Genomic DNA, 23,645 nt, shown 5'->3' with positions numbered 1-23,645 from the left:
CATTTCGTCACTCAGCCGGCTTCTTTTTACGCCAAAATCGGCAAAACCTACCCTCCTCCCCACTATGTTCTTTGCCATACAAACCAATCTCCCTTCCTCAGAGGCCTCAGTGAGTCAGGCCGGGACTTCCATCCCCTTATACTTGGACCTGGGAAGTTGGCAGCACCTTGCCCTGCTTAATAATACCCATTAACTTTTCCCCAAACACTGAGCCTTTATGTCACATCTTGGGGCTGGCCCCAGTACCTTCACAAGAACAGTCAGGGCCCCACAGGGAGGGGGCTGCTGCCTAGGCCTCCTTCACCCTGGCTCATGACTAGGCTGGTTGGTTGCTAGCAGAGCCGTGCCCTAATAACTGTGCTTTCTCGTACCCCGGAGAAGGAGAAGACAAGTCTCAGCTGCAAAGGATATGACCCAGAAGGTGAAAAAAGGTGGCCACCTATTTGAGACAAACCTATGGATATGTGAATTCACTGGTTCAATTATTTGCTTTCACTAGGTTTTTACTTGTTAATGAACAAGTAGCAAGGCCCTGGGATGAGTCCTTGCAGCTAGTGGACACCAGAGAAGCATGAGTTTTTGAGAATCCTCATCTTGGCATTAACAAAGGCAGTGTTCCCTCAGCCTGTCCGTTGGACCAAAGCAAAACGAGTTTCTCTCCCACCAGGCCCTCCTCAACATCCGGCTGAGCCACTGTCCAAGGCCGTGCATGGCGTCTACAGGCATCACATCTCGGGTCGGCTAACCCACCCCACGTGTGCACAGGTACCACGCACCGTTCACTTGCTACTCTTGGAGACAGCACAGCAGTACATGACACAAGGGATATTTTCGTTAGTGTCACAGCTAGCTCACTCGGTGGCAGTCACCTTTAGGCTAAAGCATCAGGATTCCAGGGAATACTCACGTTAGTTGATGGATGTTGGAAGGCATTGGAGGAAAACACCATAGTTAGGACAGTTAATGACTTACACACGGTTGGTAAGACTGATCTCAAACATGCGCAAACATTTATCATAGTAACCATGGTGCTGGTTAGTGCCACATTCAAATAAAAATAGTTCTATACAATATGTTCATTTGGTCATGTGGTATTTACAGATTTTTACAAACACACACACACACACACACTCCCTCTTATGTTCTCTACACCAGCAGAAACTTGCAAAAAAGTACCATGGGTGACAACCGGTTCCTATGTATTAATTCCTACAGCTACCTACGCAGCAGAACACGATCCTTTCTCCTCAAACACAATACAACTCAAGTTCTGAGCTAAGAACTTAAGAGAAAATTGGACACCTCTGTTAGATAGTTCAAGCTAAGCCACTTAAAAGTTAAAAACAAGACAGTTATTTTTCTGTCCATTTAAAATGTTTTATTTTCCTTTTTAAACTAGATTGTGAAGTGCCACTGAAATAGGCAATGTTGGCAAAACAATGTCTGTTACAATAAAATACATTAGACATTTAAATAAATAACCTTAAAAACTACGTGGGGGGACATGAACCCAGTCAATTGAATCTGGAACAATGTTTTCTGCACAAGCGAGAACAGGCATACCTCTTGTTAAGACTGATGTAAACAGAACCATCGGGACCCTACAGGAGAAGCAGCCGAGCGGGGCCGGGAGTGGGGGTGGGAGTGAACGGGGGCTGGGGTGAGGGGAGTGGCAAACCAAAAAATACTGACTGAGGTAGCAGTACTCTGCTCAGTGCAGAAAAATTGGCTTATGAATAATAATTAGACTGTGATCTCAGATTAAATCCAGATGATCATGCAAAATACATGCTATTTAGTTTTAGAAAAAAACCACACACATTCATTTCCTAAAATCTGCTGCCAATTAATTTGCTGACAATGTCTGCTGGCTCAACTATTTTTTTTATACAAGGATGAGTATTAAACAGAACACTGTACATGCTTTTTCATCTACAAAAAAATATTTGCATAAAATAGTGTTAGTTCTCTGTACATGTCAATGGACACTTTAATTATGTGTATAAAAAAGGAAAATCTTGCCCCACTGGAGTCAGAAAAGCAAAACAAAATCTAGAGTATGAAATCTCCTTCACCAGCCAATATGTTCATGTGAAAATTCAGCAGAAATAGACAGTTGCTTTAAACAATAAAAAAATTAATTGATTAAGTTAAACATCTTCTTTATGTAAAACTGTCAGTCAAGACCAAAACATATCACTGAAGTTAGTGTCTGTGCTATAGACCCAGATCACCAGGGGCATTATGAGCAGCACAAACGGCCAGGAAATCCCATCGGTGCATGCCGAGAACGAGCAGGATTTGGTGGCAGGCTGCACACACTCTTTACCAGGTTCCAGGTAGTTGCGGGCCACAAACTTGAGTGTCTCGTCCATTAGAATCACAGGCAAGGAGATTTTCAGCACCATCAGCCACTGGGTCAAATTCAGCGGTGTGATCTGGAAAATAAGCTGAAATACAAAGAAGCTGTCAAGCTCCCAGACCTGCGGGACAGGCAGCAAGGTCCCAGCCTCAGTCCTGGTCCCACCAGCACTTACTGGCAAGGGTTCCACGTAGAGGATGAGGAAGTGGAGCGACATGGACAGGCAGATGGAGCCCACGAGCCAGATGTTCTCCCAGGGGGGCATCCTCAGCAGGGACTGGTTTTCAGACAAGCTGTAGAACAATGAGAGGTAGGTGAACTATGCCCGCCCAAAAGGCAAACCAGTGCCCAAGGCCGTTCGGAACTATGCTTCAGTAAGGCAGCAGCTAACCTGGCCTTGCCCACTGACCTAATTCTACTGAGTGAAGTTTCTACTGTGGCAAAGTTAAAGGAAGAATGTTCAGATGTAGGACAAACTTCCAATTTTAAATCTAGGCTTCGGCAAAGCAGACTCCCTTTCAATGGACTCAAAGCCGCTCTCAATTACTCTTGACGTTGACGCTATTTTGAAATTTCCTTTTTTGTCACTGGCTTAATTGGATCATACCATTTGTCTCGCTGCTAAAGGGCAAGAGTACCTTCCCTGTGGGCACGGGCATACAGGGGTATGGAGGGCCCTATTTTTGGCCCCCACTGTCTCCTAAGGAGCATGTGGTTAAGCACTCCCACTACTTCCTGGAGGTGATGACGACTGAAGCTTTTAAAACCGGTGCTGCTTGTTCTCCTTTCCTTCTGGGAGGGTGGAGCTTTCCTGCAATCTTCCAGCAACCACAACACCTAGGTCCCCACTGCGCTGGCTGGCGGGGCTCTTGCCCCAGCTTGTCAAGGACTCACTGACCTGTTGAGGGCGTTACACATCTCTATGGTTACGAGAACAGACAGCGCCATTGTCATCGGGTACGGGGACTCGAAGATTGCACAATCCACTCCTTCAAAGTCCGGGTTGTCATCTTTACACTGTAGGAAGTGGCTCTGCAACAAATGCCCAATCAAGTTCCTGATCAGCCAAGTACATTTCCAAGGTCCATGGCCCTGCTCCACAGGAAGCCCAGAGCACAGACCCACACAGGATCTCACCCCATCTCCCAGAGAAGCCCTGGGTCCTCAAAATCATCTTAGATGCAACTGCTTATTATTTGAGTGTTAAGATGATCTGGTAGGCACCCAAACCACAAAACACTCAAGGACAACCTTATAACGCTTTGCCTCTAAGGCAGAGGAAAAAAGGCAGATACGTACCAGCTGGTAGAAGGACACTCTTGGACCTCCGTCGGCAGCAATGAACCACCAGGCAGCAGCACCCACCGTAGCAGCGCCAACGTAACCTGGGAACAGACACAGGTGGGGTTTGCAGCCCACGGCTCTCACTGCATGTCCTGCCTCGTGGGCCAGTGTCCAGCAGAGAGGAGACAGGGTTGACGATGGTACAGGAGAACCTGTGCAGCCACTAGCAACTGCTCACTCCCATCAGCCAAAGCATCTAGACGGAGGGTTTCTGCAAGGAGAGGGGGTCTGCGGTACAGAAAAACTAGGCAACTTTTCTTTCAGAGTTTGTGAGGAAGAGTACCTACTGCAATTGGCTGGACCTTTACGCTAGCCATGCCCCTCTCTCACTGGAGGCTAATGCTTTACGGCTGCAGGTACATGATCTCCACATAGTGCCTCACTTCTGCTGGAGGACCAGATCACACCCCCCCTTGACTTTTAGGGAAACTGATGTTCCCAGTTAAGACACTTGCTTGCTCCATCAAAGGCCTGGCAGAACTGCTACAGGGAAATGCCGCCAGAGCAGTTAGTGCAGAACACGACCAACATGGCAAAGCCCAAAGCCGATTTTGAGACCACCTCCCGTACCCCCATCCCCAAGCAAATAGTTTTGAACTGAGCAAACTGATTACAAAGCAACGGGGTAGTAGAGAACACAGGGACACCATGAAGATGGTCCCAGTGCAGCAGCATCTACCAGAAGATACAAGCTCACACTCCCTCTAACCCGGCAATTACGGAACAGGAGGCAGCTGGTGAACAAGGACAGGGCAGCCATACCCGTAATGACGTGGCAATTCCCAACAAATAGGGAGAAATACAGGGTTCAGCACAAGTGTGTACAGCACACCAACCCTCAGGAAAATATATGTGCAGGATAGATCTATCTGCTAGAGTATTTCTGGAGGGCACAAGAGAAATTCACTATTGGAGGGGAACTGACTGGCTGAGAACCTTCTCACTTTATGCCACAGTGTGCTTTTTGAATTTTAAATCATGTGAACATACTAAAAACAAAAAACCACCTTCCTATAGAACACCAGGGCAGTTATTATTTTAACTCTCTGGGCCTCACTTTCCGAAGCTCTAAAGTAAGGATGAGAACCGGCAGCCGGGCAGGAGCAGGAGGGCCATAGAGACAACGTATGAGGAACCTGACCTGTGGCCAGGGCTCCTGTTTCCCAAGTGCTGCAAATGAATGCACGGCTCCATTCTCTAAAACGTAGGGGGAGTGGGGCTTCGTTTCATAGCTTGGTGACGAAAGGCCTGACCCTAACTCACCCCTGTATCCTTTTGGCCTTAGGTTAAATGTGAAAACTTCATTCACAAAGGCCCAAGGAATGCCGGGATAACTAAAACAAGGGACTAACTTTAATAAACTGTATACCCAGTTCACAGGAAACTCCATTTCTGTTATACCCTAATACAGGAATAGAAAAAAAATGTGCTTTTAAGGGATGGATTTACAAAAATTTTGGCTCACGAACACTTTGTTTAAAAGTCAACGATATAAAGACTGTACTCACAGCCAATGGCCAGGTAACGGAAAAAGAGCCATCCGCTGATCAGGGGTTCCTTCGGGTTCCGGGGTGGTTTATTCATGATGTCCAGATCAGGAGGGTTAAACCCCAGGGCGGTGGCAGGCAGGCCGTCTGTCACCAGATTGACCCAGAGGAGCTGGACAGGAATTAAAGCCTCAGGAAATCCAAGGGCTGCCGTCAGGAAGATACTGTTTCCACCCGAAGAAAGAGAAAGACCCCAAATTATTTTGGCCACTACTTTACATACCATCAGTACCCTCTCCTCTTCCATGAAATCAATGGACAGTAACAATGACTGCTTGAAATAACTTTTTGGCCTCCATAAAACATTTGTTATACCTAGCGTCGATTTAAAGTACAATGTTAGAAGGCCAAGAGTTTTGTGTTACTTTATATAGATAAACTCATTTCTATGTTCAAGGGCATCCTTTACACATGAGGGCAGCCGCAGGGCAGCCCTGCCGAGAACTGGAAGAATCTCTAGCTTCCTCCTCTTGCCTGGCCCTCCCTCCCGACTCATGCACGAAGACCAAAGCTGCTGCCATATGAACAAATCTGGAAAGTTGGTCATCCCAGGCCCTGATTTTAGACAAAGGACTACAAGTGATCTTTCACAGGGACCCACCAGACAACTTCCCCCACATTTGACGAGATGAGGTAGCGGATGAACTGCTTCATGTTGTTGTAGATTGCCCGCCCCTCCTCGACAGCGGCCACGATGGTGGAGAAGTTGTCATCGGCCAGGACCATCTCAGAGGCGGTTTTAGCCACTGCTGTGCCGGAGCCCATGGCGATGCCAATCTCCGATTTCTTCAGGGCAGGAGCATCATTCACGCCATCCCCAGTCTGAAAGGGAACGCAATGGCTGGTTTATGCACACCTGCCACCACCTCACACACACACATCCCTCACAACACCTCAGCCACCCTGAAGCAAGGGGAACGAATGGAACCGTGGGCCTCTGGGCAGAGACATAGGGAATTTTTCATTTTTACAAGGTGGCATCACAAAACACACTCCACCTGGGAAACGTAAAATTGCCAAATGAGTCGAAGAGACTTCAGAGGGAAGTGGAACAAAGAGGACTTCAAAATTCATCTGTATTATTATTATTATTATTTTTTTTACCAAACCAAACAAAACCAAAACCACCCACGTGGCAGTTAAGATACAGTACTTGTATCCACACAGAGAAATCTCAAGCAGAACAGGTGCAGACTGCAAAATGATGGAAACCGTAATATGCCACTTACAAAGGTCACAAACGTGCAAAAAGACTAAATATTGTCTACAGATACAAAGCTATCACTCCCATGGGAGTTTTTTAAACTTCTACTGAACACCCAACATTGAATTCAGAAGAGTGGTTCCCTCTGGGAGAGGAGGAGAGGAAGGAAGGAGGAAGGGAGTATATCTATAATATCTGCTTTCAAATAATACTTCTTAAAGTTTTACAGATAAGCAACAGAAAGCAAATATTACACAATGCGAACGTGTCTGGGTGAAGATTCACACTAGGGGAAGAATACTGGAAATGCCTTGCACATGGGCAGCTCTTAATGCTTGACCAGTACATCTAATTTCAGGTAGGGTTATATAATACAAAGAAGTTATATCCTGAATCAATTTTTAGAAAACCTGAGATAGAAACATGTACACTTTTGGGGCACCTGGGTGGCTCCGTTAAGTGTCTGTCTTCGGCTCAGGTCATGATCCCAGGGTCCTGGAATCGAGCCGCTCCCTGCTCAGTGGGGAGCCTGCTTCTCCCTCTCTCTCTCCCCTTTCTCCTGGCTCATTTTCTCTCTCTCTCTCCAATAAATAAAATCTTAAAACAGAAGAAGCATGTACCCTTTAACCAAGATAAAGACCAGATGCCACCAGGTATTTCCCCACAACTGATTCAGAAGGTGGTATTCTACTTAAACTGCTCTAGAATCCTCCCTGCAGGTAACATACAACATGCCAACTATGGGCCAACAGAACCCTACAGAAACAGCCCTGATCTGGATATTCTAAATTTGGGAACTGTTATTAAACATTTAATAGTCAAAATTACAACCTGCTGTGTGCGCAGTATGAGTCCAAAGGTACTCACCATAGCTGTAATCTCATCAAAAGACTGAAGAAATTCTACAATTTTTGACTTGTGGGAAGGTTCAACTCGAGCAAAACAGCGGGCATTCAAACAGGCATCTCTCTGGGCTGAAGGATTGAGCTCATCAAACTCCCGACCCGTAAAAGCCTTTGATGTCACATCCTCGTCCTGCCCAAAGATGCCAATGCGCCGACAGATGGCCACAGCAGTGCCCTTGTTGTCCCCTGTGATCATGATGACCCGGATGCCTGCTTGCCGGCACAGCTTCACAGAAGAGGCCACTTCAATTCTTGGAGGGTCCAGCATGCCGACGCAGCCAACAAAAGTCAGATTGGTCTACAGCAAAAGAATCATCTTATGTTCAAACAGGAAATTCTAGTTTCTCCCCTGGTGTAGAACAAGGGCCAGTTATACATTAAGAGCAAAGGTTTCTGCATTTTCCCATAATAAATTCTGTAACTGTGACTGTTACCTAAGATAAATATTCATGAGCTATAAATCCATTGAGGAATAGTACTAATTCCAATTAACTGGAAAGGATGAAAAATAGCACTACATTCTTATAACCAAATCATCCTTTAACTTTCATGATGATAAATCCTTTGAAATGAGGAAAAACACATACCAAGGAAGAAGAGCATTTTGATACTGGCCACTCTTGTGGCCCATAGTACCAAAGTTATTCCTTATTTCTTTCAGGCAGTGCTTCGGGAAGTCACATACCTGGTAAGAAGGAATTCTATAAGCAAACAAGTGGAAGGAATCCCTCAACTTGGATATTTTGACCTTTAATAACTCATGAACGTTTAAAAAACATTCCCAATTTTAAAAAAATCTTAATTTACAGAGGAGTTGCAAAATAGGCTTTACAAGTGTATTTAGCTCAAGTCTATTAACTATTCTACCTTGAAAGTAACAGACTTGCATTAAACTGTTAACTACACAGGTTGGAAGCAGCAAGCTAAATTGGAACAGTGATGCATTTGGCCTAGAGAAAAACAAATAACCACACCCCTTTCTTGGCAAAAGCAAGACTCATTTGACCTTTTACTGAAGGAGTACTGTTTGAACACAATGAATGTGCAGGGTGTGGGGGAAGAAACTTTTCATTAGCTAACCTCATATTTAATAAAGTTGGCAGAGTCCTCAAGGTTCATTTCTTCTCTTCTCAGTGGGTTGTCGTGAGTGGCCAGAGCCAGGCACCGCAGTGTGTCGCTGCCGCTACCCCATTCCCGAATGACAGACATGACCTTCTGTTTGACTCCCGGGGTCATAGGCACTTTAGTACTTCCAACTCGAATGTGGGTGCACCTGTCAATGACACCTTCAGGAGCACCCTGGAAATGTTACAGATTTAGATCAACAATTTTATTTACTGGGAGCACCCAGGATGCTAATCCCGGTAAGAACGTCTCAATTGCAATCTGCCGTACTTGCCTTCACAAACATTTTGCTCATTGATGTCCGGCTCGGTTTGTTTGGTGTACAATAAACTGACATCGATTTTCTATCACGTGAAAACTCCAGAGTGAATTCCTTTTTCATCAACTGCTTAATGACCTATAGGAGAACACACATAAAATATTATTGGATGACAATTTTGGTTTATTTTTCACTTGTTCACCAAATACTCACTAAGCACCTATTATGTGACAGGCACTGGGGATTTAGCAATGGACAATGAACAAAACAAGTAAGTTCTCCCCCTCATGAAGCTTCAACTTGCCCTCTGGTTTGGGAAAGACACACTAGAATGTAAACAAAGTGCTATGGAGAAAAAAATTTTAGGTAAGGCAGGGAAGGGGGATGGAGAATTTGTGTACGTTCAGATCGTAACTTTACATAAAACGGTCAGAAGGCAGCATCTGAGTAAAAATGTGAAGGATGTGTGAGCTGGGAGTGCAGAAGCTCAGGCTAGCATGACCTGGCACGTTTAAGGGGCAGCTGGAAAATCCTGCAAGAGAAAGAGGTGAGAAACAGGTTGTAGGATGTTAAAAAAGACTCTAAGGCATTTATAACAAGTGAAAATGGATGACAAGGGAGGGTTTCAAAGTCTGGCAGTTGTGTTAAGAATGAGCTGAATGGGAACAAGGAACACCAGTTAGTATAAATAATCCAAGAGACAATGGCATCTGTGGGCAGAAATAGGTGGTCCAGAACACTGCTGCCTCACAGAAGTTCCTACTGTGGTGGGAATGTTCTAGCAGAGCTGCTCATGTAGCTGTCCAGTGTGGCTACTAAGCACCTGAAGAACCACTGTGTTTATTCTAAAGAGTTTCTGAGAGCCAGTGGCCACTGTATTATACTCCAGCACAGTGACCAGGAGACCTCATGGGGGTAACTGCGAACAGGAAAGGTTGAGGATTGGGCCCTGGGGCCTCCCCGCCCCTGGTGGGAGGTGGAAGATCCACCGAAGGTGTTGGCAGAGGGCCAGGAGCGAGGAGAACAAGTGAAGGAATGTTTCAAGGAGGGAGAGACTAACAGCTCAGGTGAATGGGGACTGAAAATTACCCTTCAGATTTATACACTGTTGAATCTGGATCGTATATACAATCCAATTACCTACAATGTATACTGTGTCCTTTTTGATTTTTCTTGCTGTATTGCATGGATCGGGGCTGCCAGTACCACACTGAATAGAAACGTGGATGGCAGAACTTCTGTTGCTAGGAATATGACGTTACTACAGGCTCTGTGTAAATGCACCATTAGCTTGGAGGTAAAGTCTGCTGAGTTTTTATCATGAACAAATTTTATCAGATGCCTTTTCTGTATCCACTTAAATAATCTTATGGTTTCTGCCTTGATTTCAATTACCCTGATCCTCCCCTACCCCCTACTCAGACACAAAGCTAATGATAATTACAGAATACCCAAGAAGCTCAGTGTCCAATGTGGGCAGTGATGAGTAGACTGGTGCCTGTGGGTTCTCCTCCAGGCTGGGTGGTCTACAGCCACCCTCCTAGCCAGAGCTGCCAAAAGCAGAAAAAAAACCATCACTGAATTCTGGATTCCCTGACTCATATATATTTCTTATGTGTTTAGTTTCCATCAAGCACTGGTAACCAAATTCTCTAAAAGACTGATAGAACATGTAGTGATTCTGACTAAGGTGTGGACCTAGGCACCAGATATAGCCGGGGGTGAGTGGTAGTTATTTCCAAATCCACTCAGCATTAAAAAGCTGGGTCCTGCTCACTTCACCTCCAAACTACAACAGGTTCCTCCTTTCTGGGTGCTGGGGATTGGCATGAGTTTGGATCTGGGAATTTTCAGTGAAGGAGCCCCATGAGAGTCATTTCTGACCCCCCCTCAGCTGCGGACAAAAAAATGAGGCAAAGGCAGCCATGGATCAAGAAAATGCTTAGTCTGCAGACGAGAGAACAGATGGCTGTGCCCTTTATTGTGGTCATCATGAGAGTTAACACACCACTTTTAAGCTCCGTGATACTACTTGTTTCCCTTCACCAACTAATTATAGGTCTACAATCACACAATTCTAACCCTCAGTCTCTGTGAAGCTGTGTCTTCAGGTTGCCTCTGAGGGGCTTAGTCACACCAACTAATGTGTTGTGGCTTTGCAAGGACCAGCACCACCCCCTACCCTTGCCGCCAGTCAGGGAGTGAGCTCTCTACAATGGAGACAAGGGGCCTGGACTTCTCCCATTTTATGGAAGCCACATATGTCAGGGTAGGATGCCATAGGACGTGCCCAAGACCCTCGGGACGAGGAGACTGCTGGCTGTGTGGTATGAGTCGGTACACTTCAGCGGATATCTATATCCTTAAATTGTAGTGTGAGTTTTGCTTCCTCAAATGATGCAAAGAAAGGGTGCAGGAGCAGGAGTCCAGTTCTGCCTTACCCTATGAAACTATGCTAAGTCACCAAAGGCCTTGGTTTCCCTGCCTGTAAGTGCCAGACCGGACTGGATGGCCTTGAAGCCCCTTTCACAGCCTGAGATTTGGTGCGCTCACCAAAATGCTTAAATAGCTTATGTGGAGTGGATTTGAGAAAACAGGAAATGTGAAACAAGAGAATACAGTAAAACGGCTGCTTTAAGGAATTTTACTAGAAAAGAAGCAGGGTGCTAAAGGGGGAAATAAAGTCCAAAAAAAGTTTTAAGATAAAAACCATACTATTTGTCCTATGTTGATAAAGATCTGTGGAGACGAGATGGAAAAGTGATAATGCTGGAGAGCAGGTGGGGCTCGCGACCTGAGGAGCGCTAGGACAGTGCACTCACAGCGCCAGGGGCTCTAAGACGACAGACCTTGGGGGCACAATGTCTGTGTGTGGAAAGTATCTAGTGATACCTATGTTCTTGGTCAAATAGCCGGATCATTTGACCTATGAGCCAATGTGGGGAAGGAGATGCCGCAAGTTTGAGGAGATAAGGTACATATACCTTAGCTGTCTACGAGCGGAGGGAGCAAAGGGCAGCATGGACAATACACCAAGCTCAAATACTGACCGAGTTGCAGGCATTTGCTCGCTCTATTTTAGAAAGACCCTTCAGTTCGGTATCAAATACATTCATCTTCTCTACTAGGCAAGTGAGAGCAGTCTCTGTAGCTTCTCCAACTTTTTCGTATACACCCTTCGCCTGTATTGGTTAAAAGCACAGAAAGTGCAAAAGTAGTAAGTAAGTTTTTCATTAATAAAGACTTTCCATCGGAGGACAACTTCTTCACATCATTCTTCTAGAGGCCATTTTTATCTGACTCTGAAGCACATGACGCAGATAATTAAAAATATACTCAAAGCATGTTATCTTATTCTATTAACTACGTTTTTTATTTAACTATGAGAACCCACCAGTCACAGTATTAATTCAAACAGAGCTTGCGAAGAGCGTAAGTCACTGTGTGGTGTTATCATTCTACAGAGTTCACACATTGGGTTATCTAATTTTAGATAGAAACTAGAGGATTACTATGTAAGTAAAAAGGGAAGGAAAAAAGGATTTTTGTTGGTTAAATTTTGTATCATCATCATCAAAACAACCCTCTAACCCTGAGCCTGTCAAGGATGTAAGAGTCCCCATCTTAAAAAAAAATAAAAAAATAAAATCAATACCCTATACTTTCAGGAAAACATGCCCTGTTCTAGGTTGTCCTCAGTGTAATAGCCGCACCACAGCAGAGGAGCACGCCACATATACTCTGACTCTTAGCAAGTGACTGCTGTGCTCAGGGGACATAGGAAAGGCTCTCCGCTTTCCTGGTTAGGTCACGCTGACTCGGATAAAATGGAAAGAGGAAATAAAATCAGGAACCCTTACTTTCCAAAGGGAGGAAGGAAGGCTGGATTTTCATTCCACCCACCCCACCCTTGAACTAGAACAGCCAGGTCTACTTTCTCATTTATGAGGAGGAGCCTTACCTCATTGTAATCCAATGCAGAATCATTACAAAGAGCACAAATTGTTGCCAATTCCACAAGACCATCATATTGATGACATTTCACTGGTTTGTCGTCTTTATGCCTATCAAAAGAAAACACTTTTAGAGCACAGTGTGGTCATTTCTATTGATTTTTACTTAATTATACAATATAATTTTGTGGACAAAGTCTGGCAAGTATTCAAAAGAATTTGAGTGATGGCTCTTAGAAATCTGGTGCTGGAGACAATAAAAAAGAACATGACTTTGATATCAGGAATCAATCAGTAAAGACCAGAAGTTCTTAGTTAATGAAATTCTTCCACCACAGGTATCAACACAGAACAGAAACCCCACTTGAAAAATAGGGATCCAAAGAGGAGCTAAATAAAGATGAAAAAAGTCTGACTTATTACCTGTGTTTTCTCTTTCAAGGTGTGCATAAGAAAAAAAAATTACTACTCCAGTAACTAATATGAGCCACATTCAGAAAACTTTTTAGATACATTGCAAATCTATCCACGTACGAAATTGCCCAATGGATCCTTTAAATGATAAGGCAGGTTTACTCACACTTCTCCAATAGGTGCGTATGTCGATCCAGTAATGGTAAACTCATTAAGGGAACAACTATCACCTTCAACTCTGTCCAGAATGAACATCTACAGAAAAGAGGCACCAATTTTAAAAGGTATAAAAATATGCTGGAAAAAATAATCTTTGGTAAGACAAAAAGCACTTCTCATTTAAGAAAACAATTTTAGGGGCACCTGGGTGGCTCATTCGTTAAGTGTCTGCCTTCGGCTCAGGGTGAGATCCCAGGGTCCTGGGATCGAGGCCTGCACCGGGCTCCCTACTCCGCTGGGAGCCTGGCTCTTCCTCTCCCACTCCCCCTGCTTGTGTTCCCTCTCTCACTGGCTGTCTCCTTCTGTGTCAAATAAATAAATAAAATCTTAAAAACAAAAAACAATTTTAATTAAACTTATAATAAACTGAAGCACAGCATCAGAAGTTCTGTCCCTTGGGGCGCCTGGGTGGCTCAGTCGCTGGGCGTCTGCCTTCGGCTCAGGTCATGATCCCGGCGTTCTGGGATCGAGTCCCTCATCCGGCTCCCTGCTCAGCGGGAAGCCTGCTTCTCCTCTCCCACTCCCCCTGCTTGTATTTCCTCTCTCGCTGCCTCTCTGTCAAATGAATAAATAAAATCTTAAAAAGAAAAAAAGTTCTGTCACGTATTCCAACCAGACGCTATTTAATATCACCTCGAGGCCCCATCCATCCAAGTGTCTGAGAAACAGCATCACTGAGGTGCTGAGTAAATAAGCAGCAGCAGGGGCACCAAAGACACAGAAGACAACCCACATGACACAGGAGTTGTGAGGACTCCCAGTCAGTCAATCCCACAGACACAACAGTACTCTTCAGAGTGCTCAGAATTCCAAATTTCAAATGGCTGGCTGAGAAAGTAATATTAGGTAGTCCTGCCTCAGAGCTAATAGTAAAAGCCTGGGAAGAATAAACTCACATTCAGAGCTGCATAAACACTCCCTGAGTAAAATAAGACAAATTACTTCTCTCCTCCTTCCCACTTATTTTTATTGTGGCAATAGCTCACTTTCTATGAAGCTCCATAACGCCATGTATACAGTATGGAGGCTGCAGAGCTGAATGAACTCATGTTACCAAGACAATACACACAGAAGCACATTTAGGAAAGGACTCTTCAATTTATACAATAAAGTGACATGAGCTAGTTTCTTAAGACGAGGGTTTTTTTTTTTCTTGGTTTGCTTTTCAATCATAATTCAGAAGGCCAGTTTAGAAGACTCAGATTTAAATGTGTTTTCATGCAAACTGAAACTATAAAACCTTATCATAAAACGCAAAAACCCAAAGTGCTATTTCAACTATACTTTTGTCACACCAAAATCCCTCTCAAATATGAACAAGAATATGATCAAACCATTCTATAATTTTAAAAATATTAAATTCAAGTTATAAAAAGCCATGTAATGCTTTAAAAATTTAAAACATCTTTCAAAGCATCCCAACTCCTATTCAGTAAAAAAAAAAATTAGTTCATCTTAATTTTTTTTTTTTTTTGCTTCACAAGATTTGCTTGTTATATAGCACTAACTTTTAAATTCCAAAAGCTTCATTTACTTTTTTTAAGAGGCAGGCCGGGAGGGTAGGGTGGGGCAGGGTGGGGGGGGGAGGTGAAGAGGGGCAGAGGTGGAGCGTGACATGGAGTTTGGATCTCACAATCCTGAGATCATGACCAGAACCCAAATCAAGAGTCGGGAGCTTAACTGACTGAGCCACCCAGATGCCCCCAAAAGCCCCAATTTCGTTTTTTGGGTTTTTTTTTTTTTAAAGTAATCTCTGTGGGGCACCAGGGTGGCTCAGCCAGTTAAGTGTCTGCCTTTGGCTCAGGTCATGATCCCAGGGTTTTGGGGTTGAGCCCCAAATGGAGCTCCCTGCTCTCGGGGAGCCTTCTTCTCCCTCTCCTTCCCACTCGTGCTCTTTCTCTAATAAATAAATCTTAAAAAAAAAAAAAAAAAAAAAAAAAAAAAAGTAATCTCTGCACCCTACGTGGGGCCTGAACTCACATGCCTTGTCAAGAGTTGCAGGCTCTGAGCCAGCCAGTTGCCCAAAAAGCTTCATTTCAGAAATATACTTATATGTAAATCAACCTTGGGACGCAACTAAAGCCACGAGCAAGACATAAAAAGTGTCTTTAAAAGACAGTATACAATGGGATTTAAAACTGACTCCTGATAAAAAAGGTTCTAGTTCAAACATAACACAACCAGTGTCAAATGAGGAAAAGATTCACGTCCAAGATCACACGCAGCAAGATCAGAGACACTTACATTTTCTTCTAACAGATACAACACCTAAAAAAGGAAGCTTGTCAAATGGCTCCTTCCAAAGATGTTTGACATTTTACAGAAGAGGAACAAAGGACCAGAGAGGTTAAAGCATGTGATCAAAGTTATATAATTATTAAGTGGAAGAGAGGGCTGGGTTAACTACCAATCTCTTCTATAAGAAAATCCAACTTCACCCTTTTATTAGAAGTTGTGTGACCCTCAGATGTTACTTAACTTCTCAGGACCTTAGTTTTTAAACCTCTTGAGCAGGATTACCATATGATTCAAATAAGTCACACGTAAGAAAACAAATTAACTGCACTAAGCAATATCAAAGCAAGTTATTAGCATTATTACTACACACCATGTCATTTCTTTAATGATACGGTTTATAAAAAGTGAAACTCTCTGGGTTTCTACCGAAGTCCAAAATATTCTAAGATATTCAGAATTCTAATCCACAGTAAGTAAATCTGAACGCACGTGGTCATTTTAGATTGCAAGCAAGTAAACCATTTAGGAAATATATGATGAAAGTATCCCTAAGTCAAGGGCAGTTATGCAATCCACTGCAAGAAACCTCCTGGAGAATACTGATTAGCATCAGCTTTCTGTCATAGAGGGAGAACAGAACAAAGAGGCAGGCAAGGCTGTTTCTTTAACAGAAGAAAATATCTTAAACCAGGTAAGGAAAAATATTAAAATAAAAATTTTTTTTACTATGGACTCTGTTTTACTCTATGTTTGAAATATGATTTGCTGCCCCAATTTGAAATTAGTTGCCAACTAGCTATTAGCTAATTTATGCAACCTTTTCTGATTCCAAGGAATGAAAACTTAGGTAGCCGAGTCAAACCCTGCACTTCTGGTGAAACCCAGGACAGACTAGGAGCTTACCACTTAAGAGACAAAACACCTGTCCGTTCATTCTAAGTCGGGATCTGGGCTACGCAGAGTTTGGCTGGGCTGGGCGGGGAGGCACGGGGGACGGGACAGGGACAGATGATGACTGTGTATCTAAAAATCATCATGAGTTTAAATTTGGCAAGATAAAGATTCAGAGGGTTTAACTGTATTAAAAACAATTTCTAATGTGAAAAAATATTATCCAAAACCTGGAGCTAAGGCCAAGAGGATATCCACATGTCCCTTCAATGTCATTCAGAAGCGTTCCTTGGGGCGCCTGGGTGGCACAGCAGTTAAGCGTCTGCCTTCGGCTCAGGGCGTGATCCTGGCGTTATGGGATCGAGCCCCACATCGGGCTCCTCCCCTATGAGCCTGCTTCTTCCTCTCCCACTCCCCCTGCTTGTGTTCCCTCTCTCGCTGGCTGTCTCTATCTCTGTCGAATAAATAAATAAAATCTTAAAAAAAAAAAAAAAGTCCACATTCCTTAAAAAAAAAAAAAAAGAAGCGTTCCTTTAACAGGCACACTCAAAGATGTAGTATTATAGAAAAATGTAACACTGTTCCACTGTGCTACCTATTATTAAAGGCTCATGTTATATGAAGTTGTGGATTTGTGTCCTGTAGGAAAGATAACCTGTAGTTTTACTGCCCTATTGGATATTAACCAGTTTTTACAATCTAACATATAGCAATTCTATGCTATTATTGAATACTTCCTTAAATGCTCTCGTAACCCATTTTACTGATTCCCTCATTATTTAACAAGCTAAACAGAATCTTTGACCGATATCCACTCACTATTTTTATGAGTTGTGTACATTCTGGAAAATTATGAAAAGGCTTGTACAAAGTTGTTTAAATAAAACCTAGAAGAGAAGTCATTTAGCTGTATCAGTGTTTCTTTAGTTACTACTTTTCTAAGGGCAAGTTTAAACAGTTTCTTATTTTACCCCCCCCCACCCCCAGGTGATGGTCAAAACAATCTAAGAAAGAAAGGATGAACACATATAACTAAGCAAGTTGAAGGCAATTATTTACCTTTCAAAGCATGCCTCATTCAATGTGTTATGGAAACACCAGTTAGAAGTTTAGGCAGATAGGGAGGGAGTTAACTGCTTTAAAGAATTCTCTTCCTTTAAGGCTGGTCCAGTAACACACATGCATTCAGAGACAGAGGAGCAGGGATACAAACAGAACACAGGCGCCTAACACATTTACAGACTGCCTATAGTCATCTTCCCCAATACAAGAATATCAACCATGCAGATACCCTTTATTTCATGAATTAATTTTAGGAATTAGATGACTAATTCCTCTAGGCCATCAGATTACCTTGGGCTCTCGCTACACACACAACCCATTTGTTTAAAGCACTGAGAAGGTATCAAATTACAAATGTAAGGTTTTGATGACATGAGGGCATATTCCTAGGATGAACCAATAACCACCAACCAGCAAAGAGTCTTAAATCACTCCCACTTACCCTGCACACAGACATCTGGTTCGTTGTCAGTGTACCAGTCTTGTCTGAGCAGATAACAGAAGTACAACCAAGGGTTTCCACAGAAGGGAGGCTTCGAACAATAGCATTTTTCTTTGCCATTCTGCGAGTTCCAAGAGCCAGGCAGGTGGTGATGACAGCAGGCAGACCTTCAGGAATGGCTGCCACAGCCAGAGCCACTGCAATTTTGAAATAGTAAATAGCACCCCTGATCCAGGAGCCTCCATGAACTGGGTCGTTGAAGTGCCCAATGTTTATGATCCAGACTGCAATGCAAATCAGGGAGATGACTTTGGAAAGCTGTTCACCAAACTCGTCTAGTTTCTGCTGGAGGGGGGTTCTCTCCTGCTCTGTTGCCACCATTTCATCCCGGATCTTGCCAATTTCTGTGTTCACTCCAGTTGCCACCACCACTCCCATGGCTTTGCCAGCAGCAATGTTTGTACCCTATGACAGAAGCAGAGGAAACTGGTTGTAAGATTAACACCGCACCCAATTTAAACACTGACTAGCAAACCCAGACTGGTGTGGGTTTTGACTAGCGCACCCAGACTCTTTCATATTCTACTGGGCCTTCTAGGGGCTGCTCTTCAGAGAACCAGCCATCCAACCTTGATAACGCAGGTGGCATGGTATAGCTCTCCTTGATTCTCATTTCATGTGGTCCCCACTCGCCCAGAGCAGCTCCACCCTGACCCCCCTGGAATCTCTATTCACCATACCAAACCTGGCTTGCAGACTAGCTTTGGGCTTGAACGGTGCTCTAACCCCTCTGCGTTCCCAATTTTTCGAACTCCATACAGCCCTCAACCCTAAGCATTCTCCACTGCTGGCTCTAATAGTCCAACCTCCCCTACGATAAGCAGGGCAACCGGCACCATGAGCTACCTCAAGGATCTCCACTCAAGACTGGCATTCAAAAAAAAAAAAATCAATGAAATCAAGTACAGCACTCTCTCCCCACCCCACTTTAATTCCTAGCGCTGGCATGACACAACTTCATTATTTCCATTGTAATTCTATAGCACTTTACTTACTATGAGTGGTTAGGCTCCCATCCTAACCCACAAAAACCTACCACTTGAAATAGCACTTAAAATACCAAACAAGCACAATCTACACATTTCTCAACTTTTTATTTCAAAATAATTCAACAGAAAAATTGTAGTACAATGAACATCCATTTTACTTTCCATCCAGACTCACCAATTATTAATGGTTTGCCACATTTGCTCTCTCTCTAAACACACACCTTTTTATTGTGAACTATGTACAGGAATCATCCACATCATTTAAAAAATATGTTTTATAGACTAATAAGCCTTTCCAACACAAATCTACTTTTCTAGGTTTACAGATAAAGAATTTAAAGATGTCTGATCTTTTACTCCCCCCTCAAAAACTAGCTAATTAAAACAGACAACATTGGAAAGCCTGGCTGGCTTAGTCAGAACAGCATGCGCCTCTTGATCTTGGGGTCTTGAGTTCAAGCCCCACACTGAGCGTAAGAGTTTACTTAAAAATTAGCAAACTTAAAACCCTGCAGATTTTAAACTCTGAGAATGTCTCCAAACAAAAATTTGTTTAATAAAGTACTTACAGAAAAGAGCATGTTCTTTTTATCTTGATTGACAGCCCGTGGGTCCGGGACAGGGTCAGTGTGCTTGATGACAGACACAGACTCACCTAAGCACATTGCAAGAAGGGATAGTTAGGTCTGTGCAATTTATACCTAGAACGTGGGCCCTCATCCACTCATGCTACTACCACTCTCAGGAAAGGAGAGAAAAGACCCAATTTGCTTGAAGGAGGAAAACTAGTAAAATTTAGAAATAGAATCCCAGTCAACTGCCTATATTTCCTGGAGAAACTATTCAAATCTAGTTTATTTTCAGGTATCAACTTTATACTCTAATACTGTGAATATATATTTATATTTGTTGTAAACTTACGTGTACACACTAATACTTCATAAAAAGGTCAAAGTACATTTATTCTTGACACAAAGAAAATACTAGATGCATTATACGTATAATGAGGAACATCTACTGGGAAGCCTGTTATTGTTCATTAAATTAGACATGAGAAATAAAAACACTGTTTCAGAGATATCTGCATTAGTAATGAGTGATCAAATCAGCACTAAAAACATCACATGGTATATAAAGGGCTATTTCGTAGAACTTTTACAATGTCTTGTTGAATTTGGTTTCAACCTTACTTCACATCACTTATGAAATATGGAATTGGGGTTGGTCTGAGTAATGTGAAATATGGCTCCAGTTGTTCATTTAAATTTCAGGTAGCCAACTTCACTCTTGATATCTGAACAAACCTGGTTCCTCAATCTAGCCTCAAAGTACAGTATTTTTTTTTAAGATTTTATTTATTTATTTGCCAGAGAGACAACACAAGCAGGGGGAGTGGGAGAGGAAGAAGCAGGCTCCCAGGGAGGAGCCCGATGCGGGGCTTGATCCCAGAACGCTGGTATCACGCCCTGAGCCGGCCCTGAGCCAAAGGCAGATGCTTAATGACTGAGCCACCCAGGCGCCCCGAAACTACAGTATGATTAACAAAAAACACTGAAAAAATTTTATGAGAAGTTTTAAAAGGTAATTATTTCTGTAGGCATACTATGAAAATCTTATATGCACCACACCTAATCAGTTTTCCAACATTTTATGACTCAATCGGCTTTCAGTTTGTTGCTGCTAATGGGAGTTTTAGTAACTAAGCTATTCATAGAGAAACAATAAATGAGCCCAGGTTACTCACAGCACTACCTCCTAGGACTTCAGCTGCTTTTCAAAACTGATAATCAGATAAATCTTGATTACCTTCGGATTTTCTATTTACTCTACTAAATTGAGGTTACTATTGTGCTTAAGTTAATCTTCTGACCACCTTACTTCCAGTTAATAAGAACCCTCCACCCTAGACTGTGCCTTTGTCAAAAAAAAAAAAAAAATGGAAAATGTTCTAAACAATCTCAAATCCAAGCGTGCAAACTTTAGGCAGTAAAACAGTCACCATTTTTGGGGGGTGCTAACTTTTGTTAATTGTACATCTGATCTTTGCAAAGTATGTTAGATGCAAGATTAGCATTCCTCCAATGAAAAAAATTATAGCTCTGGAACCTTTCTCTCCTGCCTGGGAAAAGAACACTAAGTAATTCATTTTCCATAAAACAGAGAGACAACACTTCAACCTTAAGATTATTACCTCTGCTAATGTAGGAATTTGTAACTTCTTTTTTTAGAAAGTAAAAACAAAAGATTTTTGGTGAAAGCTAATTTTTGATAAAATTAAAAGATAGAGGTCTTACGAGATGAAAGCCAAGTTTCTTTTTAAATACCTTTAAACTCGATACATTGGCAAAAAAGCCTGTTTTCTAAAGCATTAAGAAGTAAGTATCTTGGAGAGGATTAATATGAAACCCCAAAAACGGACAGGAGGGGCAGGAGCCAACTCATGCAGTATGGGGTCCAAGCAGGACTTTAACATTCAGCGACCTTCCAATGTATAATGCTTACCTGTGAGAATGGACTGGTCAACCCTTAGAGTAGTAGATTTGATGGAAGTTAATCTTATATCTGCAGGAACTTTGTCACCAACTAATTGGAGAGAAAAAAGGCAGCTAAAATAAGCAATTTTGCAATTTATGTTTCATAGAGATGAATCTGTCTCCAAATAAAATACATCTTAAAGAAAATACATAGCCCGTATACAGCACAAATACATAAAATCTGTTAAATTAAGCAAGATAATTAACTTCTCCTTAGGGTATAAAAACCCTTGCTAGATCCTGGATTTGAATTACACAGGAAGAGAATAATGCTTGGGGAAACCTCTAAAGACACATTATTTACACACTTACATACACACATGGCATGGTGAGGGGGATCAAATTGTACATGCCATGGTTTAACCCATCAGAAGAGATAAAATATGAGTACGTATCAAACAGCTAAAAGATGCTCAGTAAATCTCACTCATAAGAGGAATGCAAAATAAAACTACAGACACATCAATTTAAAACAAACTGAAAAATAAGAGTTGAGAAAATGCTCCAAGTTTACAAAGATGTATAGAAATAGGGATTATTACAGGGGGACTATAAAATCTGGAAATTCTAGTGTAAATAGGGGAAAAAAAAAATCAGAGTCCTAAATCACTTAGAGGCAAGTGCCTGAGCAGAGATGAATGCAATTCTGTGTTAGTGCACGGTTAATAAGGACAAATTACATGCAAGTAATAGATTACATGTTCTATGTAAAAGTAACAGTTCATTCAGTGTTTATAATTCAACTCTGCTTCCAGACTTTATAACCACCCTTACTTACATGCTGCTGAGTATAAGAAAAAAATGTTACAAAATCTCTGGAGGGCAGTTTGACAATATGTATCAAAACTACAAAGCACAATCTTTTTACCCCACATAATCCACTACAAGGAATTTACTCTTCAGATACGGTCAGCAGAATATGTTTAGTCACAGCACAGTTTCTTATTAACATAAGAAAGATGAAACAACTCTATTCATACTAAAGTGAAAATCTCCTCTAAGATATACTATATATTAAGGGGGAAAACACAAGTGTGAAGCATCACCTATATGGACTACGACTCATACAAGGAAATATCTCTGGGAAGGTATTACAAAATCTTAATGCTGGATAACTGGGTATGGAGCAGAGGGAGACTTTTCACTTTGTACCCTTTGGTACCTTTTGAAATTTGATTTATCAACTAAATGAATAAACCTCTTGCATCACCTCATCAAGAGGATCTGTAAGGCAACTGAGTCTTCTTCCCTGGGCCAAAGAGCTCCTTGAACAGCTCTTAAAAGGGTCCATATCTCGAGTCTGAAAAGAGCAAATGCCATAGTGCAGATGCAGGAACAGACAAAGCCGATTTTTTTAAAAAAAGATTTTATTTATTTATATGACAGAGAGCCAGCCAGCGAGAGGGGGAACACAGCGGGGGGAGTGGGAGAGGAAGAAGCAGACTCCCAGTGGAGGAGCCCGATGTGGGGCTCAATCCCACAACGCTGGGATCACACCCTGAGCCGAAGGCAGACTGAGCCACCCAGGTGTCCCAAAGCCAACGTTTTAAATGGTCTTGAGAACAGCGTCCAGCACACTGTAGGCATTCAAATATTGTTGAACACATACATATCAGTACCAAAGCAAGTGGACATTAAAATAAGTGTACAACAGCTTTCCCTGACTTTCTTTTTTCTTTTCTTTTTTTTTTTTTTTAAAGATTTTATTTATTTATTCAACAGAGATAGAGAACAGCCAGCGAGAGAGGGAACACAAGCAGGGGGAGTGGGAGAGGAAGAAGCAGGCTCACAGCAGAAGAGCCTGATGTGGGGCTCGATCCCACAACGCAGGGATCACGCCCTGAGCCGAAGGCAGACGCCCAACCGCGGTGCCACCCAGGCGCCCCTTTCCCTGACTTTCTGAAAGGTAACTATGATAGTTTTGCAAGTCTGATACAAGGGAGAGCTAAAAATTAGAACAAGTACAGTCTCCTCTAGAATTACACAGTTTTGGGGTGCCTGGGTGGCACAGTTGTTAAGCGTCTGCCTTTGGCTCAGGGCGTGATCCCAGCGTTATGGGATCGAGCCCCACATCAGGCTCCTCTGCTATGAGCCTGC

At 42.7% G+C, this 23,645-nt stretch overlaps 1 protein-coding gene across 2 annotated transcripts in view; it reads right to left on the bottom strand.

Annotated features, from left to right (window-relative positions):
* The window catches only part of ATP2A2 (ATPase sarcoplasmic/endoplasmic reticulum Ca2+ transporting 2), a 57,643-nt gene that overhangs the window by 2,123 nt on the left and 31,875 nt on the right, over positions 1-23,645 (bottom strand). Inside the window, exons 6-20 of one of the 2 annotated variants that reach the window (XR_002142872.2) lie at positions 21,517-21,597; positions 19,584-19,669; positions 17,966-18,430; positions 13,280-13,368; positions 12,708-12,810; positions 11,797-11,928; positions 8,762-8,884; positions 8,443-8,661; positions 7,325-7,660; positions 5,855-6,075; positions 5,215-5,417; positions 3,662-3,747; positions 3,261-3,394; positions 2,538-2,655; positions 908-2,450 (exon numbers count right to left, since the gene is read on the bottom strand). Coding sequence is in view for 1 of the 2 variants with exons in the window: in XM_019800487.2 (XP_019656046.1) it covers positions 2,330-2,450; positions 2,538-2,655; positions 3,261-3,394; positions 3,662-3,747; positions 5,215-5,417; positions 5,855-6,075; positions 7,325-7,660; positions 8,443-8,661; positions 8,762-8,884; positions 11,797-11,928; positions 12,708-12,810; positions 13,280-13,368; positions 17,966-18,430; positions 19,584-19,669; positions 21,517-21,597 (2,517 nt within the window). In the remaining variant the exon portion in view is untranslated. The remainder of the gene's footprint in view (positions 1-907; positions 2,451-2,537; positions 2,656-3,260; positions 3,395-3,661; positions 3,748-5,214; positions 5,418-5,854; positions 6,076-7,324; positions 7,661-8,442; positions 8,662-8,761; positions 8,885-11,796; positions 11,929-12,707; positions 12,811-13,279; positions 13,369-17,965; positions 18,431-19,583; positions 19,670-21,516; positions 21,598-23,645) is intronic. The other variant, XM_019800487.2, reaches the window with a different exon arrangement.

Source organism: Ailuropoda melanoleuca, chromosome 12, assembly GCF_002007445.2.
Source record: "Ailuropoda melanoleuca isolate Jingjing chromosome 12, ASM200744v2, whole genome shotgun sequence".
Classification (NCBI taxonomy): domain Eukaryota; kingdom Metazoa; phylum Chordata; class Mammalia; order Carnivora; family Ursidae; genus Ailuropoda; species Ailuropoda melanoleuca.
The sequence above is the reverse complement of the archived record's forward strand: the minus strand, read 5'-3'. Positions and strand labels throughout refer to the sequence as shown.